The 22,538-nt window shown below is 49.3% G+C and overlaps 2 protein-coding genes across 3 annotated transcripts in view; one reads left to right on the top strand and one right to left on the bottom strand.

The window, feature by feature from the left end:
* Window positions 1-249: 249 nt before the first annotated feature.
* qrsl1 (glutaminyl-tRNA amidotransferase subunit QRSL1) lies at window positions 250-15,908 on the bottom strand. 2 transcript variants are annotated; one of them, XM_061252223.1, is made up of 11 exons: window positions 14,983-15,137; window positions 14,653-14,812; window positions 14,292-14,390; window positions 10,973-11,069; window positions 9,889-10,050; window positions 8,619-8,794; window positions 7,426-7,538; window positions 5,896-6,088; window positions 3,407-3,524; window positions 1,834-2,039; window positions 250-1,172 (listed from the first exon to the last, which is right to left on the bottom strand). In XM_061252223.1, the coding sequence occupies exons 1-11, from the start codon at window positions 15,022-15,024 to the stop codon at window positions 964-966; spliced, it is 1,575 nt and encodes a 524-aa protein (XP_061108207.1). In that variant the 5' UTR covers window positions 15,025-15,137; the 3' UTR covers window positions 250-963. The 2 variants fall into 2 exon arrangements, with proteins under 2 accessions (XP_061108207.1, XP_061108216.1); XM_061252232.1 differs by lacking the exon at window positions 14,983-15,137 and adding an exon at window positions 15,755-15,908 and having other exon boundaries at window positions 255-1,172.
* Window positions 15,833-22,538, top strand: part of rtn4ip1 (reticulon 4 interacting protein 1) — a 14,848-nt gene continuing 8,142 nt past the window's right edge. The window contains exons 1-5 of the mRNA XM_061252246.1: window positions 15,833-16,774; window positions 18,162-18,313; window positions 20,067-20,135; window positions 20,608-20,732; window positions 22,531-22,538. The exon at window positions 22,531-22,538 is cut by the window's right edge and continues 41 nt beyond it. Of these exons, the coding sequence (XP_061108230.1) occupies window positions 16,468-16,774; window positions 18,162-18,313; window positions 20,067-20,135; window positions 20,608-20,732; window positions 22,531-22,538 (661 nt within the window). The 5' untranslated portion in view covers window positions 15,833-16,467. The remainder of the gene's footprint in view (window positions 16,775-18,161; window positions 18,314-20,066; window positions 20,136-20,607; window positions 20,733-22,530) is intronic.

The following is a 22,538-nucleotide window of genomic DNA, read 5'->3' as shown; positions in this document are numbered from 1 at the left end:
ACTGGCTATAATGCACCAGTTCAGTCCTCATGACCTCAGACACAGTGCCACTAGAGGCGTCTAGATATGGGGGGGGGGAAAAAAACAAGCCTTTTTTCTTTCAGCAATTTTATTGCATTTACAGACTTATATATAATATAAACGTAAATCATACAGATAAGAGCATTTGATTCCACAGTCATAAAATATTATGTGTTGTTTTTTTTTTAAACCTCAAACAGAGCAGACAGTGTGGAGCTCCTCCTTTAGATGAGAGGATCAGAGCTGGGGTGGTTAGAGTGCTAGTTTTGTATTGGGGCCGGAGGGGGGGGGGGGGGGGGGGGGGAGCGGGGCTCGATGTTCGTGTGGGAGGCTTGTGGCAGGAAGTCTGCAAATGTCCCGCTCACTTTCGCTATGTCTACAACCGCCACCGCGGCCCCATCGATCGGCACGGAACACCAGGGGCTCCGCCCGTCTCCGCCTCCGCTGACCCAGAGCAGCTCTCCTGTCCCCTCAGTGATGGGCCGATGAGTCTTTCTGACATGAAAGTGGGCCGGCCTAGAACGTGCTGTCAATCACAGACTTGATCCGACGTACAGTGTTCTGCTACAGAGGGCGAGGCCTTCTGATTGGTTGGCACGAGTCAGTGATTGACAGCGCATCGTAATTCCCGCAGCACCGGGGTTCCTGGGGTCCGATCGGATCCACACACCCCCCCCCCCCCCCCCCGCACCCCAACGTCTGAATCACATCTTCAGAAGCACCGTTGACCAGATGTGGGTCAAACACGTCATTGTTTTGGATTCAAATACATTTCTGTGCTCGATTGAAGACCAGAAGGCGGGGTTTGCACTTTTTGAGAGTATCTCACAGGTTCGAATACACCAGGCAAGCTCAGTAAAGCGTACAGCAGTACTTGAATCCCAAAACGACGAGGTACCTGACCCGGGTGAGTTGTACACACGGGGGGAGGAGCTACAAACATCACAAAGCGGTCTGGCCCCTCTCAGCCCGTTCCCCATCCTCCTCCTCCGTATCCCAGGGCAACTGTATCCCGGGGAACGCCACCTCCCGCTCCAGCCACCCGGCGACTGCCAGCAGCCTCCTGTCCTGCAGGGCGGCGCCGATGAGCTGCAGGCCTATGGGGAGGCCCCGCCCGGAGAGCGCCGTGGGAACGGTTACTGCGGGGAGACCTGGGGGGGGAGGGAGAGATTTGAGTTTTGAGTGCGGGACCCAAATGAGAGAAAAAGAGAGCGGGAGAGATTATATGCACCTGCCATGTTGACGTATGGTGTATGTGTGTAGTGTGCAGTGTGCAGTGCGTAGTATATAGTGTGTAGTACGTACTTGCCATGTTGATGGGCTGGGTGTGTGTGCAGTGTGTAGTGTGTAGTGTGTAATATATAGTGTGTAGTACGTACTTGCCATGTTGACAGGCCGGGTGTATGTGTGCAGTGTGTAGTGTGTAGTATATAGTGTGTAGTACGCAGTGTGTAGTGTGTTGTATATAGTCTGTAGAATGCAGTGTGCAGTGTGTAGTACGCAGAGTGTAGTGTGCAGTGTGTTGTATATAGTCTGTAGAATGCAATGTGTAGTGTGCAGTGTGTAGTGCATAGTATGCAGTGTGCAGTGTGTAGTACGCAATGTGTAGTGTGCAGTACGCAGTGTGTAGTGTGTTGTATATAGTCTGTAGAACGCAGTGTGTAGTGTGTAGCACGCAGAGTGTAGTACGCGGTGTGTAGTGTGTAGTATGCAGTGTGTAGTCCATAGTACGCAGTGTGCAGTGTGTAGTACGCAGTGTGCAGTCCATAGTACGCAGTGTGCAGTGTGTAGTACGCAGTGTGTAGTGCGTACCTGCCATGTTGACAGACTGTGTGAACACGTCCTCCTGTGAGCTGCGGGTGCGGTTGTCCTCCTGGATGAAGTGGGCGTGTGTGGGGGCGTGGCCGAGCGTGGTGGGCGTGAGCAGCAGGTGCACACCTGAGCGGAACACCTGGGCGAAGTCGCGCGCGATCAGCCGACGCACCTGCTGCGCCTTCACAAAGTACCGCAGGTAGCTCCTGAGGGAGGAGCCAACGGTCAGCCTCGCTCTCGCACAACTCACCCACACACACACACACACACACACACACACACACACACACACACACACACACACAGGCTTGTACACACAAACGTACACACACGCTTGTACACACACACACACGCTTGTACACACACACACACACACACACACGCTTGTACACACACACACACACACGCTTGTACACACAAACGTACACACACGCACACGTACACACACGCTTGTACACACACATGTACACACACGCTTGTACACACACACACACACACGTACACACAAGCTTGTACACACACACACACACACGCACACGTACACACACGCTTGTACACACACACACACACACACACATGTACACACAGGCTTGTACACACACACACACGCACACGTACACACACGCATGCACGTACACATACACGTACATAAGCACACACACACGTACGGACGCACGCACACACGTACACATGCACGTACGTACGCACATGTACACACACACAGGCACACACACATGCATGTACACACACTCACACTCACATACACACACACACTCACACTCACACACATACATACATACACACGCACACACACACACGCGCACACACACGCACACACACACACACACACACACGCACACACACACACGGACACACACACACGGACACACACACACACACACGCACGCACACACGCTTGTACACACAAACGTACACACACGCACACGTACACACGCTTGTACACACAAACGTACACACACGCACACGTACACACACGCTTGTACACACACACACACACACACACATGTACACACAGGCTTGTACACACACACACACGCACACGTACACACACACACGCATGCACGTACACATACACGTACATAAGCACACACACACGTACGGACACACGTACACATGCACGTACGTACGCACATGTACCCACACACAGGCGCACACACACATGCATGTACACACACTCACGCACACATACACACACACTCACACTCACACACACACACACACACACTCACACACACGCACGCACACACGCGCACACACACACACACACACACACACACACGCTCACACGCTCACACGCTCACACGCTCACACGCTCACACGCACACACGCACACACGCACACACGCACACACGCACACACACTCACACGCACGCACACACACGTATGTACACACAAACACACGCACGCACGCAGGCACAGATCTCTGGGTGAATTGGCATCGCTCGGTTCGGAGGTGGCTGCTGGCGGCACACAGCGTGTGTGTCTCATTGAAACGCATCGCGGCGGGGAGCAGTTCCACCACAGCGGAGTCGCAGGAAGTCTCTGCTCTCACCGCTTCAGCAGGAAGTAGTTTCCGGACAGGATCCGCCCGCGCACCACCTCGTTAAAGCCCTCGAGGCGCGTGGCTGCGTACAACGCATCGGTCGAGCTGTCCACTGCACTACGGTGGCCTGGAGAGGCCAACACAACAGCAGCAACACCGAAAAGCAACAGGGAGAAAAATGTACAAGAACTTAACAGTACAATAGGTAATATATTTGTGTTAAAACATTGTTACAAGACCATTGTAAATCCCTTCCTAACTAACTATCTGTAAAATAATTAAAGCTCATTGGTTGAAAATTGGTTCTAATAGTGTGTGTGTGGGGGGGGGGGTTCAATGGCAGTGCGTTCAGAGAGAAGGGGGAGGGATTAACAGTGTTGGGGTTTGAGGGTGTTTGTTGCTGCTATTCCTTTCTTGTCTGTTAGAAGTCCGAAATGACCTATTGTACCTTTAACTAGAATACTACCAATAAGAACAATATTAACAGAAGACAATGACAGTAACAATGAGAAAAATAAGTTATATAACACAACAGTTTTCCTCAAATGCACCTTGAAGTAACAGAAATCCTTCAGAAAATCAAGGGACAAACAATCTAAGATGTACAGTAGCCTCAAGCACAAGCTTAAATACTAGTACAAAGAGAAATTACATCAGTCTGTCACTTTAACAACAGCCGCAAATATATTTGAGCAACAACCAAGTCTTTAACAAACTGCCTCTCACTATTTTCTTTTGCTGCAAATCTTCTCTGAAGTGGTTTCCCCCCAGGTTGTTAACCACAGGGCATTATGGGAATTATTAAATTAATATATGGAATTCAATTCCTAAACTGACCCCCCTAACCCTGGTCTCAAGCAACATTAAACCAGAATTGCCTCCAAGAAGTTTTGAATGTAAAAATGGTTGGTTTTAGCCAAAGTGGCTTACAGTGCATTTAACACAGTGAGCAAACATCCCTTGAGCTGCACTGCAAACCACAACAAAAATAAGTTGACCTCAGCAAGCATTTTAGTCTTCGAGTTAGACTTAAAATCTTAGCTGTATCACTTTATTTGCAAAGTAAGACAAATCAATATTACCAATGAGGTGAGACAGTTTGTGGTTGCTAGACTTGTGGAAAACGGGCAGTGAATTTGGCTTAAAATCCGACTTAAAGTTGAATCCCCTCCCAATACGCATCGTGGTTCTCACATCAAGCCCGTGTTGGAAGCAGACGTGTGGAATTTGACGGAAAAATGTGGCCGTTTGCAGAAATGTGGGTTAAAATCCTGTCCGTTACATAAGCGGAGAGTGGATTTTCCCAAGTAAAGAGGAAGCAGGGAAACCCTGTAGGCAGTGCAGACTGGAAAAGCTGAAAAAATGACATCTGGACCGCCCCTCCCTCCATGGGAAAGCTGGCAGACATAATCTCCCGGAAAGAAAAAAAAGAAGAATAATAGAAATAAAGAGGAAGAGGAAGTAGAGCCTGTAAATTAGCACAGGTGTGGCGATCCCTGCTGGGATGGGGAGGGGTTTGGGTGTGGATAACCCTGCTGGGATGGGGTGGGGGTTTTCGGTGTGGATAACCCTGCTGGGATGGGGTGAGGGTTTGGGTGTGGACAACCCTGCTGGGATGGGGTGGGGGTTTGGGTGTGGATAACTCTGCTGGGATGGGGTGGGGGTTTAGGGTGTGGCGATCTCTGCTGGGATGGGGTGGGAGTTTGGGTGTGGTTATTTTATCCACAGTATGAAAGGGTAAGATCTCCACATCAGGCATACCTGCGGCCCAGACAGTCCTGGTGAAGGAAGGACAAGGCAGGCCAGGTTATAAGCATACGAGACACTCGCCACCGCCGATCAGCATAATGAAGCTGTACTTCCCTCTCGGGTCTTCCAGCGCACTTATCCCTGCTTATGGGTCTGCACTGTGCTGTACGTCACTCTGGATAAGAGCGTCTGCCAAATGCCATTAATGTTTTGTAATGTAATGAGTCAAACCGTCTCACCCCTTTGTCAATATTTTTGCCTTAAAAAATATATCTATATCCATAAATAAGATATTGAGTCTACATACGAGACTACAGTGCTCGCGGAGATGGCTTCTGCAGTGCGCCTTAAACCGACTGAAACGAAATGAAACGAAACGAAAGGAAACGATGTTAATGGCGTGGGAAAGCGAGGAGGAGGAGGAGGAAGAGGGGGATGAGGAAGAGGAAGAGCAGGAGGAGGAAGATGAGGAGGAGGAAGAGGAGGAGGAGGAGGAGGTGGAAGAAGAGGAAGAGGAAGAGGAGGAAGAAGATGAAGAGGAAGAGGAGGAAGAGGAAGAGGAGGAGGAAGAGGAAGAGGAGGAGGAAGATGAGGAGGAGGAGGAGGGGAGGAGGAAGAGGGAGAGGAAGAGGAAGAGGAGGAAGAGGAAGAGGAAGAGGAAGAGGAGGAGAAGGAGGAAGAGGAAGAGGAAGAGGAGGAGGAGGAAGAGGAGGAGGAGGAGGAAGAGGAAGAGGAGGATGGCTGGTTACCGTACTGCAGCCCATCGAAGCGCGCCATGTTGGACGCCACCTCCGCGCAGCACAGCACGTGGTAGCACACGATGGAGTACTGCGTGTGTGGCAGGGACACGGTCTCCACCCGCGCCCCCGCCCGCTCCAACATGTCGGCCACGCGCCCCCACTGGGCCAGCGTCTCGCGGGACAGCCCCGGGGCGTGGTACTCCTGCCGGGAACACAAAAAAACAAAAAAAACAAAAACCGTCACACAAGGAAGGCTGTGTCACAACAAATTCTATCCCCCTTACAAAGCTTATCCCCTCCGGGATCACGTTTCCGGTTCCGTCTCTGCAATGACGTCAACCATATTTGTTTACTGCTGCGTGTAATTGGCTCTGCATCGGCAAGCTAGCGATGCTTTTGTGAATATGTAGTGCTTCATATGTAATATCCTGATTATTTATATACATTGAGCCACAACATAGGCTACATCAAGCTAGCTAGATAGAAATATCCCTCGCTAGCTAGGAATAAAAATCAGCTATGGCTCATCTTCCTAGTTAGCAAGCGATCTATCTGTCTGTCTCGCTAGCTAGATATTTCTTATTTTGCTAGCTATGTATGGAGCTAACTTAAATATATCTACCTATGCCATACTTATCTACTTCTCTCAATATATTTATTGCCAAATGGTTTGCTGTCCGTTTCACTAACTAGCTAGCGGTACTGATATTAGTCCACCGAGAGATGAGCACTAGCTATCTCTATCGCTATCTTAAACGGGAGGGAAATTGGCAATTTATATGTTTAGCTAACTTACATATACCGGACTAAATAAATGCTTATTCACAGAGTAATGACTAAGCGTATGCCGTTCACAAAAAGACGCGCTAGCCAGTTGACGCTACCGTCCGCATCGGGATAGATCGCATCATAGCAACCAACAGATAAAGCTTGGCAACCACGCTGTCGACTTGACGCTAACTCATGACGCTAACTTACGCATTAACCGGAAACGTGACCGCGGAGGAGATACGTTTTGTAAGGGGGATAGAATTTGTCGCGATAGCTGCAACCCAAGGAGACGGGCCGTCGCTCCCGCAGAACAACGACGCTTCGTTTCGATTGAGTCACAGCGCGTATTCAGTGTCTATAGGGAAGGGGTGCCGTTTAAACACCGGCATCTGAATTATGCACAGAAGCTTTATTCACAGAATCAGTCTCTCTCTCTCTCTTGATTTATTTGCGAGCCACTTTGCATTTTCCAGCAAGACACGGATTACTGCCATTTCCCCCAAACCGTGGCTCTGGAAAAGCACACCGCATGTTGGTTTTTGACCAGTACTTGAACTGATTGATGAGACAACTCATCTCTGGTTTCTTGGGTCAAGATTTTGTTGTTGATTTTAGAGTGAAAATTGAAACCATGCTGGTTGGGTCTGGATTGGCTATATCACTGCTGCTGTCCCAGGTGTGTGAGGGGGTCAGCTGTACCCGTCCCAGGTGTGTGAGGGGGTCAGCTGTACCTGTCCCAGGTGTGTGAGGGAGAGGAGACCTCCTCACCTTCGGTATCCCCACGTGCAGCCTGCTGACATCGATGTCCTCCAGCAGGTCAGAGTGCTCCACGGGGGGGCAGACTGTGGTGGAGTCCAGCACATCTCTGCCCTGCAGCACCCCTGGGGGAGGGGGTCAAATTCACCAATGTTTTTCATTCAAATACTTTCAAATTCTAGGATTGGTCTGTGGCATCAGTCACAAACGTGATTCATTGATGCCTTTGTTCTTCATGTTCTGCAGTGCCAAAGATCTGAATGAACTAAAGTGTGAATTAGCCATGAAATTACACTTGCCTGTGTCGGGCAGTTTTACTTGTGAAAGACTTATGCTTAAGTTTCACAGAAACGGATTATGTTTAGCCCCAGACTAAATTCAATTGAATGGAATCCATACAAAACTCAATTCGGCCCAGGAAAAAGCTTTATCTGTGTGTGTGAGACTGGCCCCTGGTCTTACTGGCCCCAAGAACACAGGCAAGAATTATCTCCAAATCGGGTTTGATAATCATCTTCCGATCAGTTTTTGACGGTTTGCAGTCAGTCAAACTGACACTGGCAGTTTCGGCTGTCTGCGGAGAGGAAACAGGAGGCTTTTTGAGTCAGGCTCTGCTGAATCCCCACCCAACATCCTCCTGGGGGGATTTCCCGACACAAACACACCCTGAGCCAACACAGGATGACACAGATACCTAGTGACACAGAGCCAACACAGACAACAGAAAAACAGATTTAAAAAAAAACAAAAAAAAACAAAACAATCATTTGTTATTTGGCTGATGCTTTTATCCAAAGCGACTTAGCCAAAAGAGAGACACAGTCAACACTAACACAGAGGCAGAGAGACACAGTCCACACTAACACAGAGACAGACAGCCCACACTAACACAGAGACAGAGAGACACAGTCCACACTAACACAGAGACAGACAGCCCACACTGACACAGAGGCAGAGAGACACAGTCCACACTGACACAGAGGCAGAGAGACACAGTCCACACTAACACAGAGACAGACAGTCCACACTAACACAGAGGCAGAGAGACAGAGAGACAGCCCACACTAAGACAGCAGCACGGTCCACACTAACACAGAGACATAGTCCACACTAAGACAGCAGCACGGTCCACACTAACACACTAACACAGAAACAAAGCCCTGGTTGACTTAAAAGCGCACAGGTCAGATGTCTCTCCCTCGTACCCAGAGCAGTGGCCACGTCCTGCGCACTCCTGGCCATGACACCGGGGACGTCCATGGAGTTGACCAATGGGATGAGTCCGTGGCGCGACAGCAAGCCATAGGTCGGCTTCAGGCTTACCAGGCCACAGAGTGCTGCCGGGTTCCGGGTGGATCCGCCCGTATCGGACCCCAAGGCCCTGCACAACCAGAACCAGAACCAGAACCACAGAGAGCGGTGAGACCAGGCCGGACTCGTTTCAGAGAAGGCGTCATCGTTTAAAACGTTCACCGTTTACAAAACACAGTGTTGTTTCAGAGAAGGCGTCGTCGTTTAAAACGTTCCACCGTTTATAAAATACAGTGTTGTTTCAGAGAAGGCGTCATCGTTTAAAACGTTCCACCGTTTATAAAACACAGTGTTGTTTCAGAGAAGGCATCGTCGTTTAAAACGTTCCACCGTTTATAAAATACAGTGTTGTTTCAGAGAAGGCATCGTCGTTTAAAACGTTCACCGTTTATAAAATACAGTGTTGTTTCAGAGGAGGCATCGTCGTTTAAAACGTTCACCGTTTATAAAATACAGTGTTGTTTCAGAGGAGGCATCATCGTTTAAAACGTTCACCGTTCATGAAATACAGGCCAAACGGACCGTGCCGAGTGGTGCAAGTGACGTGCGGTTTCAGAGAGCTCATAAAACTGCCTGTATCGCATTAAACCTTTCGGTTCCAAGAGTGCCAGACGCCACGCAAGGGTAACTACAGTAAAAACCCAACAATGCCATATGGCACTATGGACCTTTTCAACCAATCAAAATGACTGCTGCACTATGGTTTTGAGCCCCTATTAAAACCCGACTACATTTTCTCAACCAAAACCCCGCGGAATTTGGGTGGAGCCACTTCACATTGCGCAAGGGACTGAAAGGGTTAACTGTTGTTGTTTGACACAATGATGATCTTTTGAGATTTCTGATATTCTGTTTCAGTTGACAGTAATTTTAAATGTTTTGATGGAACTTTTTTCTTTGGATTTGGTTATTTGGTATTTGTTGGTTTCTACTGTGATGAAATACGTTTGTAAAAGAGCGGTCGTGTCCCTCAAAGTGTCCTTCCCCTGTCATCGAACGAATGAACAAACGAACAAACGAATTAACCCAGATGTGGGTCACGGTACTGTCTCACAGACGGTAACGCAGCACAGACATGGGTCAACGGTACCGTAGCACGTTAGCACGTTACGGGTCGACGGTACCGTAGCACGTTAGCACGTTAGCACGTTTTGGGCGACTCACAGGAAGCTGCTCAGGGACGCCACCGCCGCTGCGCTGCCCCCGGAGCTCCCCCCGGTGATCACCCAATCAGAATCCGGCTCCGCCCCGCTCCCGTCCCGGTACGGAGCGGCGTAGCTCCAGGGGTTCCGGACCGGCCCGAAGGCCCCGTCGGTGCTGCCCGACCTGGAGAGGCAAAGGACAGCACGTGACCGAGGAGACGACCCCCCGACCCCCACTGTCATAGAAGAGGCTTAAACACACACCACACACACGCACAGACCATTAAACACACACACGCAGACACAGACACGCACCCTCTCACACAGACACACGAGCACACACCCACATACTTATACACCCACACAAATACATACACACACACACACACACATGCATACATACACACACAAACACAGATTACACCGGCTTCTACACACACACACACACACACATGCACCCACACACATACACATACAGATACACATATACTGCATGTTCTAAGTTGTTTAACAAATCTAGAGACAAAATACCAGGAAATAAAATCTGAAATTCGGATCTGTCATCTCATGTACATATTTTGACCTCAAAGTCTTCAGTGTATAGCAAATACAAAGGAATCAACCTTACTGTTACAATACTTTCTGTACACACCGAAGCCTCTCTGAAAAGACACAAACTCCATCCATCCATCCATCATCTTAACCCGCTTATCCTGAACAGGGTCGCAGGGGGGCTGGAGCCTATCCCAGCATACATTGGGCAAAAGGCAGGAATACACCCTGGACAGGTCGCCAGTCCATCGCAGGGCACACACACCATTCACTCACACTGATACCTACAGGCAATTTAGACTCTCCAATCAGCCTAACCTGCATACCCAGAGGAAACCCACGCGAACACGGGGAGAACATGCAAACTCCACACAGAGAGGCCGACCGGGATTCGAACCCAGGACCTCCTTGCTGTGAGGCGGGAGTGCTACCCACTGCACCATCCGTGCCGCCCAGACACAAACTCACTGGGGAAATAAGGATGATATGGTCGATACCGCTTCCACATTACACAGAAATATCAAACCGATATGCATTATTCTGGGGAGACCTACCCCATGGCAAACTCATCCAGGTTAGTTTTCCCCAGAAGGACAGCGCCTTGGTCCAGCAGTTTCTGCACCACGGTGGCACTGAAAGGAGGTCTGTATCCTGAAAATCAGGAGAGTTGACAACAAAGCGGTTTACAGTCAGGAATAATACACTAAAAGCACTCTTTTTAGTCAACGCGAGTTTCCCCCTCATCAATGTAAAGCTTGTTGACTATATGAATGCAAGGAATTATGTTAAAGGTACAAAAGGTAAGATTTTGTGTTAAAACATTGTTACCATTGTAAATCCCTTCCTAGCATTGAAAAAGGCTCACTGACATGTGGACTCACCCTCCGCCTGTGTTTATTGTCCTTAAACACTCAACGTCCGCCCGTTCACAGAGAAGGGGTGGGATAAACAGTTTTGTGGTTTGAGGGTGTTTGTTTCTGCAATTCCTCTCTTGACCGTTAGAAATGACCTATTGTACCTTTAAAGGAATTATGCTTAATCTAGTTATCTACCGTCCTCCAGGGCCCCTGGGAAACTTCCTTGATGAGCTAGACACCCTTCTCAGCTCCTTCCCTGAGGATGGCACCCCACTGATTCTCCTTGGAGACTTCAACATCCACCTAGAAGCCTCCCAGTCTGCTGCCTTCCTACCGCTAATCCACTCCTTCGGCCTCTCCCTGCAACACTCTCCTCCAACCCACAAGGCGGGCAATGTCCTAGACCTTGTCTTTGTAAGGAACTGCTCATGCTCCAATTTCACGGTTACCCCTCTGCATACATCTGATCACCACTTCATCTCATTCTCCCTCCCTCTTCCTCCCCATCCTCCTCCCCCTCCTCCCTCCCACACTTCCTCAGCCCGCCGTAACCTCCGCTCCCTCTCACCCTCTTCCTTTGCCAGCACCGTCACCGCCTCACTCCCCCCTCTCGAATCCTTCTCCAAACTCCCCGCTGACTCTGCATCTGCCACCCTCCTTTCATCTCTCTCCTCCGCCTTTGACTCTCTCTGTCCCCCTGTCTCAAAGCCACCTCGCACATCCCCTCCCAGTCCTTGGATATCTGACACCCTCCGTACCTCCAGGGCCAGCCTCCGCGCAGCGGAGAGGAAGTGGGGGAAATCCAGAGACGCTTCCGACCTCATGACTTACCAGTCTCTCCTGGCGGCATTCTCTTCCGATGTCACTGCCGCCAAAGCAAAATACTATCAAACGCAAATTCAGAACTCTGCTTCTAACCCCCGGAAACTTTTCTCCATTTTCTCCTCTCTCCTCAACGCACCGCCTCCTCCTCCTCAGTCCTCCTTCGCTGCTGATGACTTTGCTGATTTCTTCGATGAGAAGGTCGCAGTCATCCGCAGATCCTTTACAACCGCCGCCCCCCTCACTGTGCCCTTCCCCCCCTCTAGGCCCATCCCTTCCTTTTCCACTTTCTCCCCCCTTACAGACTCTGATGTTTCTCAACTCCTGCTCTGCCACCGCCCTACAACCTGTGCCCTTGACCCTATCCCCTCTTCTCTTCTCCAAACTATCACACCTGACATTCTCCCATTTGTCACCTCCCTTGTCAACTCCTCCCTGTCTTCCGGCTGTTTTCCGGCATCCTCCAAGAGGGCCCACATCACTCCGCTGCTAAAAAAGCCTACCCTGGATCCCTCCATCATCCAGAACTACCGCCCGGTATCTCTTCTTCCTTTCCTTTCTAAAACTATAGAACGAGCCGCTTCTACTCAACTTTCTTCCTTCTTTTCTAACAACAACCTGCTAGACCCCCATCAGTCTGGCTTCAGATCGGGCCACTCGACAGAGACTGCGCTCCTCTCCGTCAGTGAGTCACTTCATGCCGCACGAGCAGCCTCCCTCTCCTCTGTCCTCATTCTTCTAGATCTCTCTGCTGCCTTCGACACTGTGGATCACTCCATCCTCCTGTCTGCCCTGTCAGCAACGGGCATCTGTGGCACAGCCCTGGACTGGATTGAGTCCTACCTCTCTGGTCGCTCCTTCCAGGTTGCCTGGGCTGGTTCGGTATCGACACCTCGGCCCCTCGCCACAGGAGTTCCCCAGGGCTCAGTCCTTGGCCCGCTTCTTTTTTCTCTCTACACTCGCTCCCTTGGCCCTGTGATCACTGCACATGGGCTATCCTACCACTGCTATGCGGACGATACCCAACTCTTCGTCTCGTTCCCGCCGTCTGATACGCAGGTTTCAGCCCGTATCTCTGCTTGCCTGAGGGACATCCAGAGCTGGATGGACAACCACCATCTAAAGCTCAACCCAGGTAAAACTGAAATGATATTCATCCCTGCTAATACCTCTCCCCATCTGGATCTCTCCATTTCCCTCGGGGATACCACACTCACGCCGTCACCCAGTGCAAGGAACCTCGGCGTGGTGATGGACAGCAGACTGTCCCTTTCCGAGAACATTGCGGCGGTGACCCGGTCTTGCAGGTTCTTCCTATACAACATACGGAGAATCCGCCCCTTTCTCACCCCCTACTCGACCCAGCTCCTGGTCCAAGCGATGGTTCTGTCCCGCCTGGACTACTGCAATTCCCTCTTGGCTGGCCTCCCAGCGTCTGCCATCAGACCCCTCCAACTCATCCAGAATGCAGCAGCTCGTCTGGTCTTCAACCTTCCCAAATACTCACACGTCACCCCCCTGCTTACTTCCCTCCACTGGCTGCCTGTCATGGCTCGCATCAAATTCAAAACATTGGTGCTAGCCTTCCAAGCAGTTAAAGGGTCTTCCCCAGCTTATCTGCAAAAAATCATCAGACCCTACACCCCTGCCAGACCTCTTCGTTCAGCCTCCACAGGCCGCTTGGCACCTCCCCCTCTCAGAACCTCCACCTCACGCTCACGACTACTGTCTGTTCTGGCTCCACGGTGGTGGAACGAACTCCCCGTTGAGGTCAGAACTATAGAATCCCTCCCCACCTTCAAGCGCAAGCTGAAGACACACCTCTTCAAACAGCACCTCTCCCCATCCCTCCCTACCTCCCTGTGAACCTTAATTGTTGTCTCTGTGACTTGTGTATCAGTATTTTAGTTGGCTAGGTAAGCAGTGTTTGGATAGTTAACTTTGGTGACTTTTGCTCTGTTTGTTTGTTTGTTCAAAAAAAAAAAAAAAATGGCCCTTGTCCTTATCTTTCTTGTACAGGTAGCAGTTGAAATTGTACTTACCTCTAGGGTCTTTCAGCGAACTTATCCCTGGTTATGGGTATGCACTTTGTTGTACGTCGCTCTGGATAAGAGCGTCTGCCAAATGCCAATAATGTAATGTAATGTAATGTTAATCTCTCTGGTCTCTATTGGTAGCACTGGCAGAAGGCTACCTTTCAGCATGTTGGAGGCGCAGGTTGTCTCGATGTTTTCCGTGCAGAAGTTGTCCTTCACAGCGAAGGGGATTCCATCCAGGGGTCCTTTAGGGGCGCCTACAGCATCAGATCAGATCAGACCAGCAGTCAAAACGCAGGTCAAAGGTCAAAGAAAGAACTGCTGTCTGTGTCCATAATAACTCTGTTATAATACTGTGTTTCAAAAGCGACTTACAGTTGATTAGACTAAACAGGGGACAATCCAAAGTCTACAGTTCCCAGGTATATGAAGTTATGAGAAATGTTTTCCCTTTGCAACGGCTTTAGACACACGGCCCTCCATGGCACTGGGTTTGAGACCGTCGTTGTGCACTCTTACCTCTGCGGAAGCGTTCATCGGCCGCCGCGGCCTGCCGTGCCGCCAGCTCCTCCGTCACCGTGATGTAGGCGTTGAGGTGTTTCGTTTTCTTGATGCGATCCAGACATTTTTGACACAGCTCGGAGGGCGAGATTCGACCCTGTCGAAAGGCTCGGGAGACCTATGTGGCCGCAAATAAATTTACAGAAGTCAGGCGTTTTATTTAATGAAAAAAAAAAAAAAAACACTTTCATGCTCATATTTTTCATCGTCATGATAACAAGCCCGTACTCATAAGCTGTGGGTAAATATGAGTACTGCATTGTGGGATGTCATTTCACATGAACTGACCGTCAAAGATAGCCCATTTGCAAGACTGTCTCTGAATTTCATGAGGGAAACACAACCTGGACTCGCACACAGATACAACACGGAGTCACGGACACCTAACGACACAGAGCAGGCGACAACACAACCGGCTAACACAACTCTGGCTAATACAGAAAACCAGGTCAGCATAGCTGACGCACAGGTGTTATCTGATTTTTAAAAGGCCACATCCTTTCATGCTGATATTTTTCATCATAATGATACTAATTGGTGCCCGTAAGCGGTGGGTACATATCGGGTGTCATTTCCTGATATAATTCACAATCAAACATATTTCCAAGACACCATTAGAATATTTAGCACCTACAGAGGCGGAACAGAAAGTTCACTCAAGCATACGAATTTTATAACAGGAGCAACACGTACAGCCGTTTGAATTCCACTAAACTGGGCAACACCGATGAACAATTCAATATTAGCCTATCACATGTGTTAGGTCATGTAAATAACAAACTACCTGTGCAAATTTGCCTTACGCAGCTAATACAGTGTAAAAACGTCACACAAACACATTGCAATTAGTAAATGTCAGCACGAATGTCGATTTCATTACACGAACGGTGGTTGACTGGCTAACTGCTTAGGGTGGTTAGTTTCTCAAGCTATAAATTGGCGACAAAACAGATGTGCAGCCAAGTTAGCTAACTGTAAGCTAGGCAGCTAGGGAACCAAAATAGCATGAATGAGCCAGGTGAATTTCGAATTCAGTAAGAATTTTGACGAGGAGACTTACTTCTCGTATGGTGAGACGCAACATGTCTGCAATCATTTAGTACTCACTGAATACTTCTTTTATTAATTTATACACAACCTTCAGCTTGTGCTTCTACTGGAGGCTGCCATATTACTTTCATTTTATGGCATCTCAACCTTGCGCGCTGTGATTGGTTGAGGGCTGAACATACCACTTTTTTATTTGTAGAGTAAAGAGGTCAGTATTTCGACCTAGCTAACAAAAATATTGGGCATGACAGTCAACGTAAGAACTTGCGATTTGTTTTAAGCAAGGTTAGCCACGTTTATATCAAATAGTGTATCGGTACGTTTCATAGCGATTGGCTGTTATGCTGTGCAGGTGGCTGAATAAGAAACGTTACCCGTAGCATTATCGTAAACATAGAAAGCTAACTTATTCGCTGCAAACTGCAAATTGTGTCTCGAGGAAGAGACTAAATTAAGCTGGCTAACTAGGCTGCAAGGTAACCAGACATCAGTGTAGCTAGAAATGAAGCAACCAAATGTGTTGCATTGAGCGAGCGTGAAGTGAATGGAATTGTTGCGACTGTAAGTGTACATGCTTTTTTTGTGTCAGTTTTGAAAGCTACACTGAAAAGTAACATACAGAAGGTAACTTGGCAAAGCTTGCTAGCTGGCTGCAACTTACCCGTATCAACGTGCATTTCGATTGATATATTTGGTTGCAGCCCGGGTACAAATAACGTTATAATGATAACGTTGCATAGGATCAGGATAGTGGCTTGTAGTCGGTGGTTGTGTACATCTCACAGTAAACCGCTGGGACTTAATATATCGGTTTCTGGAGAGACGGGGCACGGTAGCGTCTCTTTCAGAAAGCTGAGCACCTCCGCAAACCGCCGCACAATCATGCCTGCCTGGGTTATCGATAAGTACGGAGGCAACGAAGTACTTAGATTCACAAAAAATGCAAGTTTCCCCATTATCCACTACCCGAACGAGGTCATAGTCAAAGTCCATGCTGCAGGTCTCAACCCAATTGACATCAGCATGAGAGGTAAGTGACATTTATACAGTGACCATTTGTTATGTAAACTCAACCCACTGGAACACGAGTTAAAAGAATAGGACAAGTGTTAAAGAGCGGTTCCGAAAGTATAGCGAAATGACATCCCCAAAACATCTTGTTTGTCCGGTTCGCAAACATAAAGGGTAGTGTCATTATGATATAATTCCCCATTATGTACCGTACACTGAGCTCCCATTGTCATGCTCTTCCGTTCCGCATTTTACTGTCGGAAATGTACATCGTTCTGCCCACAGTAATTTGATCGTGCGCTGCATTATAGAGATGGAGATTGAATAGAGATGGACCAGTGTGATAAAACGGTTCACTAACTGGAAGTGAGTTAGGGCTTGGCGCTTGCACTGCGAGAGTTCTTAAGTATCCTCAAATAATGAGTGCCTACAAGTCATGTACCTACACAAAAACTTGACGACATTGGATACAGACGGTTCAGTTTAAGTTGGTGGCCCATCTGTGGTTGTCAATGTATGAAAGCAAACTGTATATCAGACAGATATGTCTCATGGTGAGGGAGGAAGATAACTTGTATGCCTGTGTCTGCTAGTGAGGTTTTGTCTTGCCCTGGGATATTGTATTGCCGTAATTACAGATTGACCAGGGGTGGTGTGATTTCCCTCTTATCAGTATTTTTTGTGGGTGAGTGGGAGGGAGGGAGGGAGGCTTACACCAGGAGCCAAGCAATAATAGCCAATAACATAGTGCCTTACTCTAGGAGCCAAGCAACAATAGCCAATAACAATAGCAATAAATTAGGGATGTCCACGACCGTGGTGGCAAATGCAGCCACACATTTTCAGGCTTCAGGCTTCAGGGGCTATAGAATAGACCAAACTGTGCCAGTGCCAGTGAATAATCAGCTGAAAGATTAGAAAAAAAAGAAGAAAAAAATTCCCAATGTAACAAAAAGTAGGCCAAATTACAACCAGACACCCATTATTTGCCTAATAACATTGTGGCTTGGTCTAGCATTTTGAACCAACTTTATTCATTGCTGAATTCTGACTGAAACAATGACAGTACATGTATGGCCTGTAGCGTAGCGGTTAAGGTAAATGACTGGGACACACAAGGTCGGTGGTTCGATCACCGTTGTAGCCACAATAAGATCCGCACAGCCGTTGGGCCCTCGAGCAAGACCCGTATCCCTGCATTGCTCCAGGGGAGGATTGTCTCCTGCTTAGTCTAATCAACTGTACATCGCTCTGGATAAGAGCGTCTTCCAAATGGCATTTATGTAATGTACTGTACATAAGCTATAAGTGCGACGAGACATATGATCTGATTGGCTCTGTTCTCGTCTCCATGGTGACCGGGTATGGTTTCTCTCCCCCCCCCCATTTTATTTTTTTCTGTTCAGGCGGGTATGGAGCCGCCACTCTGGCAATGAGGCGTGACCCCCTGAACATCAATCAAGCCGGAAACGAGTTCCCGTTGATCCTCGGCCGCGACGTGTCCGGGGTGATCATGGAGTGCGGCCTGGACGTGATCTACTTCAAGCCAGGAGACGAGGTGGAGAATACGGGCCCTTCCCTCTAGGGTCTTTCAGCGAACTTATCCCTGGTTATGGGTATGCACTTTGTTGTACGTCGCTCTGGATAAGAGCGTCTGCCAAATGCCAATAATGTAATTTAATGTAACGGGCCGAGAGCCTGGTCCCTCGCCCCGCGTCACTGTGCGCGGGAAAACCGCGGGAGTGAAGTTTTCGGGAACGATTTTACCCCCGACAGAGCAGCCATCATCAAATCTGGACCTCAAATCCAAATCTGGCCCTGGTTTTCTTTTCTCCCAGGTAATTGGCTCAACAATTAGTTCTGCCGATTGGCCAGCCTGTCTTCACACCTGACTCCCGGGTAAAGGGAAGATGGAAGACCGGCAGTCCTCGGACGCCGAGGGCTGTGATTTGATGATCCCTGCTCGAGAGACTCTGCGGGAGGTTAACGGACGGCCCTTGTATGGGCATGAGGTTGGCTTGAGTGCGTCTCGTCCAATAAGAGAGAGAGAGAGAGTTACTCGTCTGTGACGTCTGATTCATCCTCAAAATGGCCGCCTTGGGTGTCTCGGTGGCGCAGCCTGCAGAGCACTGACCGCATGCTCATTGTGAGCCGCGACGTCAACGGTTCGAATCCGACCGTCTGACAATTTGTCGCATGTCTTTCCCTCTCTCTCGCCCCTATTCTTCCAGTCTCTATATACTGTCCAATAAAGCTGAAAAAGGCCTAAAAAATATCTTTAAAAAAATAATAAAATGGCCGCCACACTGGCGGTAGTGAGCTACATGCCCCGATCAGGACCAGGAAGTGAACTTCAGAAATTAAGGCTGGTTTTGGCTGCGTGGGTGCAGATGTGTGGGGGGGGGAGGGGAAAGGAGAGCAGGGGGAGATCTAGGGGAGCTCTGGGTGGAGGACAGTCAAACCCTCCTTACCTCATGACAGCCGCTGAAAGGCTCTTTGTTCCTTCTCTATTCTCAGTGCATTGTTCGCTACGCGTGACTCTGAGCGAGAAGTAGGGCGTTGCGTAACGTTACATAATCCCGCTTCTGTCAGGGGGATGAAGCGGGCGAGTCTGCGCGGTCATTCCTCCCACGCGGAAAAATCCATCCGCTCCTTCCTCATCCCATAACAGCCCATGAACCGCTGTGACTGCAGGTTTAACTCCAGTCCTGGAGGGTCTCGGTGTCTGCAGGTTTAACTCCATTCCTGGAGGGGGCGCTGTGTCTGCAGGTTTAACTCCAGTCCTGGAGGGGGCGCAGTGTCTGCAGATTTAACTCCAGTCCTGGAGGGTCTCGGTGTCTGCAGGTTTAACTCCAGTCCTGGAGGGGGCGCTGTGTCTGCAGGTTTAACTCCAGTCCTGGAGGGTCTCGGTGTCTGCAGGTTTAACTCCAGTCCTGGAGGGTCTCGGTGTCTGCAGGTTTATCTCCAGTCCTGGAGGGCCACTGTGTCTGCAGGTTTAACTCAGTAGTCAGGGACTTAAGTAATGTCACTGATTGTTCAAAGCCTACTTTTACTGTTGATTAAAAGTAAACCACAGAAACTGCAGACCCCCCCCCGTGGCATTGCCTTTCACTAACGGTATTTAATTAGGATTAATTAGGATTAATTTGGACTTGTTCCCACAGTTGAACAGAGCTACTGTTCCTCAACTTTTGTCAAAAGTAGATTTTGTTTTGCAGCTAATTAAGCATCTGTCTCTCCCTCTCTGACTTTCCCTCTCTCTCTCTCTCTCCCTCTCCCTCTCTCCATCCCTCCCTCTCCCTCTCTCTCAGGTGTGGGCAGCCATTCCTCCGTGGAAGCGGGGCAGTCTGGCGGAGTTTGTGGTGTTGAGCGGGAACGAGGTATGAGCAAGCATTTCCCTCGCACACTGCACACACTGCACTGACCTTCCATTAGCTGCAAACAGCTTTAAATGAACCCTACATTCGCTGACAGAGCCACTGAGAGTCACTGTATTCAACCTTACATTCGCTGACAGAGGGCTCCTGAGTGTCACTGTGTTCAAGTAACAAAATCCGCTCGATACCTTGATAAATTGTCATTGTACCCTTGCGCAAACTTCTTAATGCTAACTGATGTGGTGAAGGGGCTAGCGCGACACAGGATATAATGAAATTGCTGACTGGTTTTCTCGCCAACTATAGGTAGAAATACCTATGTTCGGTTGTTGTTGTGACTAGTTGGCATAGTTGCAGGTGCTTTTGTTTTTAATTGGAGGTGGGACATGTGTGTGTCTGTCTGTGTGTGTGTGTGTTTGTGAGACAACCTACCCCCCCGGTCTGAGGGGTTATCTGTTCCCCCCCGCCCCCCCAGGTGTCCCACAAGCCCAAATCGCTGAGTCACTCTGAAGCTGCGGCCATCCCCTATGTGGCCTCCACAGCCTGGTCGGTCCTGGTCAACACGGGCGGCATAACCAAGGACAACTGTGCCCGGAAACGGTACCCCCCCCCCCTCCCTGACACAGGTCCAGGGGGATCCAGTCTCACCCTGAACGGGGCTGGTGTGGGTCCACGTTTTTGTTCCGGCCCCAGCTCTGCTCCTGATTCTACTCATCAAAGTTGCGCTTGAAGGCCGTGATTATTAGTCGCGCTTCGTCGAATCTGGTTGTTGCTGTCAGCGCTGGGGGCCCCGGACAAAGACCTTCTCCCCCGCCGGCCCCGTTCCGGGGCGCGGTTGGGCACCCCTGTTCCGGAAGCTTCTGTGTCCGGTCTGTCTGGAAAAAGCCTTCTGACATCGGCGCTTCGTAACGCGTCTCCGCGGACGGACCGGGGCTCTCGGAAAGTTCCGGAATATCCTCCCGCGGTGTCACTGCGCGCCCCAGGGGGCTTAAGTTATGACATCATTAGTCTCCCCAGTGGGAGGGGGAGGGGGTGCTTGTCACTGTTAGTACTTGGGGAGATTCATGCTGACTGACAGAGCCGACACCAAGAACCCTCTGGTCACACTCTCTGGGTCAGATTCTCCTACAGGCGGGAGAGAGAGGGAGGGAGAGAGGGAGGGAGAGAGAGGGAGAGAGGGAGAGAGGGAGAGGGAGAGGGAGAGGGAGAGGGAGAGGAGAAATTAGAACATAGAAATTAGATGGAAGTTAATGTCCCCATTTGCTGTCACTTAGTTGTTTTTAGTTGAGTTTACTCACCAGATATGATCTGTGGTTTATGTAGGGAGCTGCACGTCACAAGCCAAATGCCAAATGCAAATGGGGTTTATGGTTTTTTTTTTTTTCCGTGAGCCTTTTCGTCTTGCCAACCACAGGGTTCTCAGCAGCAGAAGCCCTGCGGTTGTTGCAGGACGAGGTAAAAACCAAGGATATGTGTGAAATAAACAACACTGGCGTCAGATGCAAATATGGGACATTATGAACCACCCAGCGTGCATCATGCAGTCAATTAGCTGCTAATTTGCTTGTTAAGCAAGCACAACAAACAGGACCTGGTCGGAACAAACAGGAACAGGTCAGAGGTCAAATTCCTGCCCATGGGCCATCAATAATTGACAGGTCTGCTCTGTGCTTCGAGCGCTGAGTTCGCTCAATTTTGTGGTTTCCTTTTGTTAGGGTGTGTGCGTGCGTTCCGTTTTCTCCAGTTGAGTGTCACCTCTATACGGTGTGACCACAGCGACTGTCACCTCATACGGTACGATCACGTTATTCCACGCTTTTGAACAGTGTACCTGACCAGGCTTGATACAGTGCTGGGTACAATTTAGCTTTTAGGCAAACTAAGCAGTCGGTACACTTTAGCGGTAGGAAAAGGGAAGTGTTGTGTTGTTTTTCATTTATTTTGTTTTGTTTTGTTTTGTAGTGCTGGGGCGGCCTGTAGCGTAGTGGTTAAGGTAAATGATTGGGACACGCAAGGTTGGTGGTTCTAATCCCCGGTGTAGCCACAATAAGATCCACACAGCCATTGGGCCCTTGAGCAAGGCCCTTAACCCTGCATTGCTCCAGGGGAGGATTGTCTCCTGCTTAGTCTAATCAACTGTACATCACTCTGGATAAGAGCGTCTGCCAAATGCCATTAATGTCTGTGTGACTTCTTCCCCATCGTCTCTCATTTCGATCCAAATTCCCAATGCTTTTCTGGTGTACAGAAAATACATTGAAACCTTAATACAGATTAATAATCCCCCTCTTGTATCTCTCTCTCTTTCTCTCTGCCTCTCCTCTCTCTCTCACCCCATCCCCTCTCTCTTTTTCTCGCTCCATCCATTCTCTCCCTCTCTTCCCCTCTCTCTTGTCAGCATGCTGA

Source organism: Conger conger, chromosome 1 (assembly GCF_963514075.1).
Source record: "Conger conger chromosome 1, fConCon1.1, whole genome shotgun sequence".
In the NCBI taxonomy this organism is placed as follows: domain Eukaryota; kingdom Metazoa; phylum Chordata; class Actinopteri; order Anguilliformes; family Congridae; genus Conger; species Conger conger.
Note: the sequence above shows the minus strand (reverse complement) of the source record. Positions and strands in the feature narration are given on the sequence as shown.

What these genes read in the sequence shown, in the direction of transcription:
- qrsl1 (XM_061252223.1), bottom strand. Translation starts at nt 15,024, where the DNA reads ATGAAATTCAGAGACAGTCTTGCAAATGGGCTATCTTTGACG. An exon ending in GGACGTGGCCACTGCTCTGG is followed by an intron (nt 7,539 to 8,618) that starts GTACGAGGGAGA and finishes CCCCTCCCCCAG; the next exon opens with GGGTGCTGCAGGGCAGAGAT. An exon ending in ACAGTCTGTCAACATGGCAG is followed by an intron (nt 1,173 to 1,833) that starts GTACGCACTACA and finishes CTCCCCCCCCAG; the next exon opens with GTCTCCCCGCAGTAACCGTT.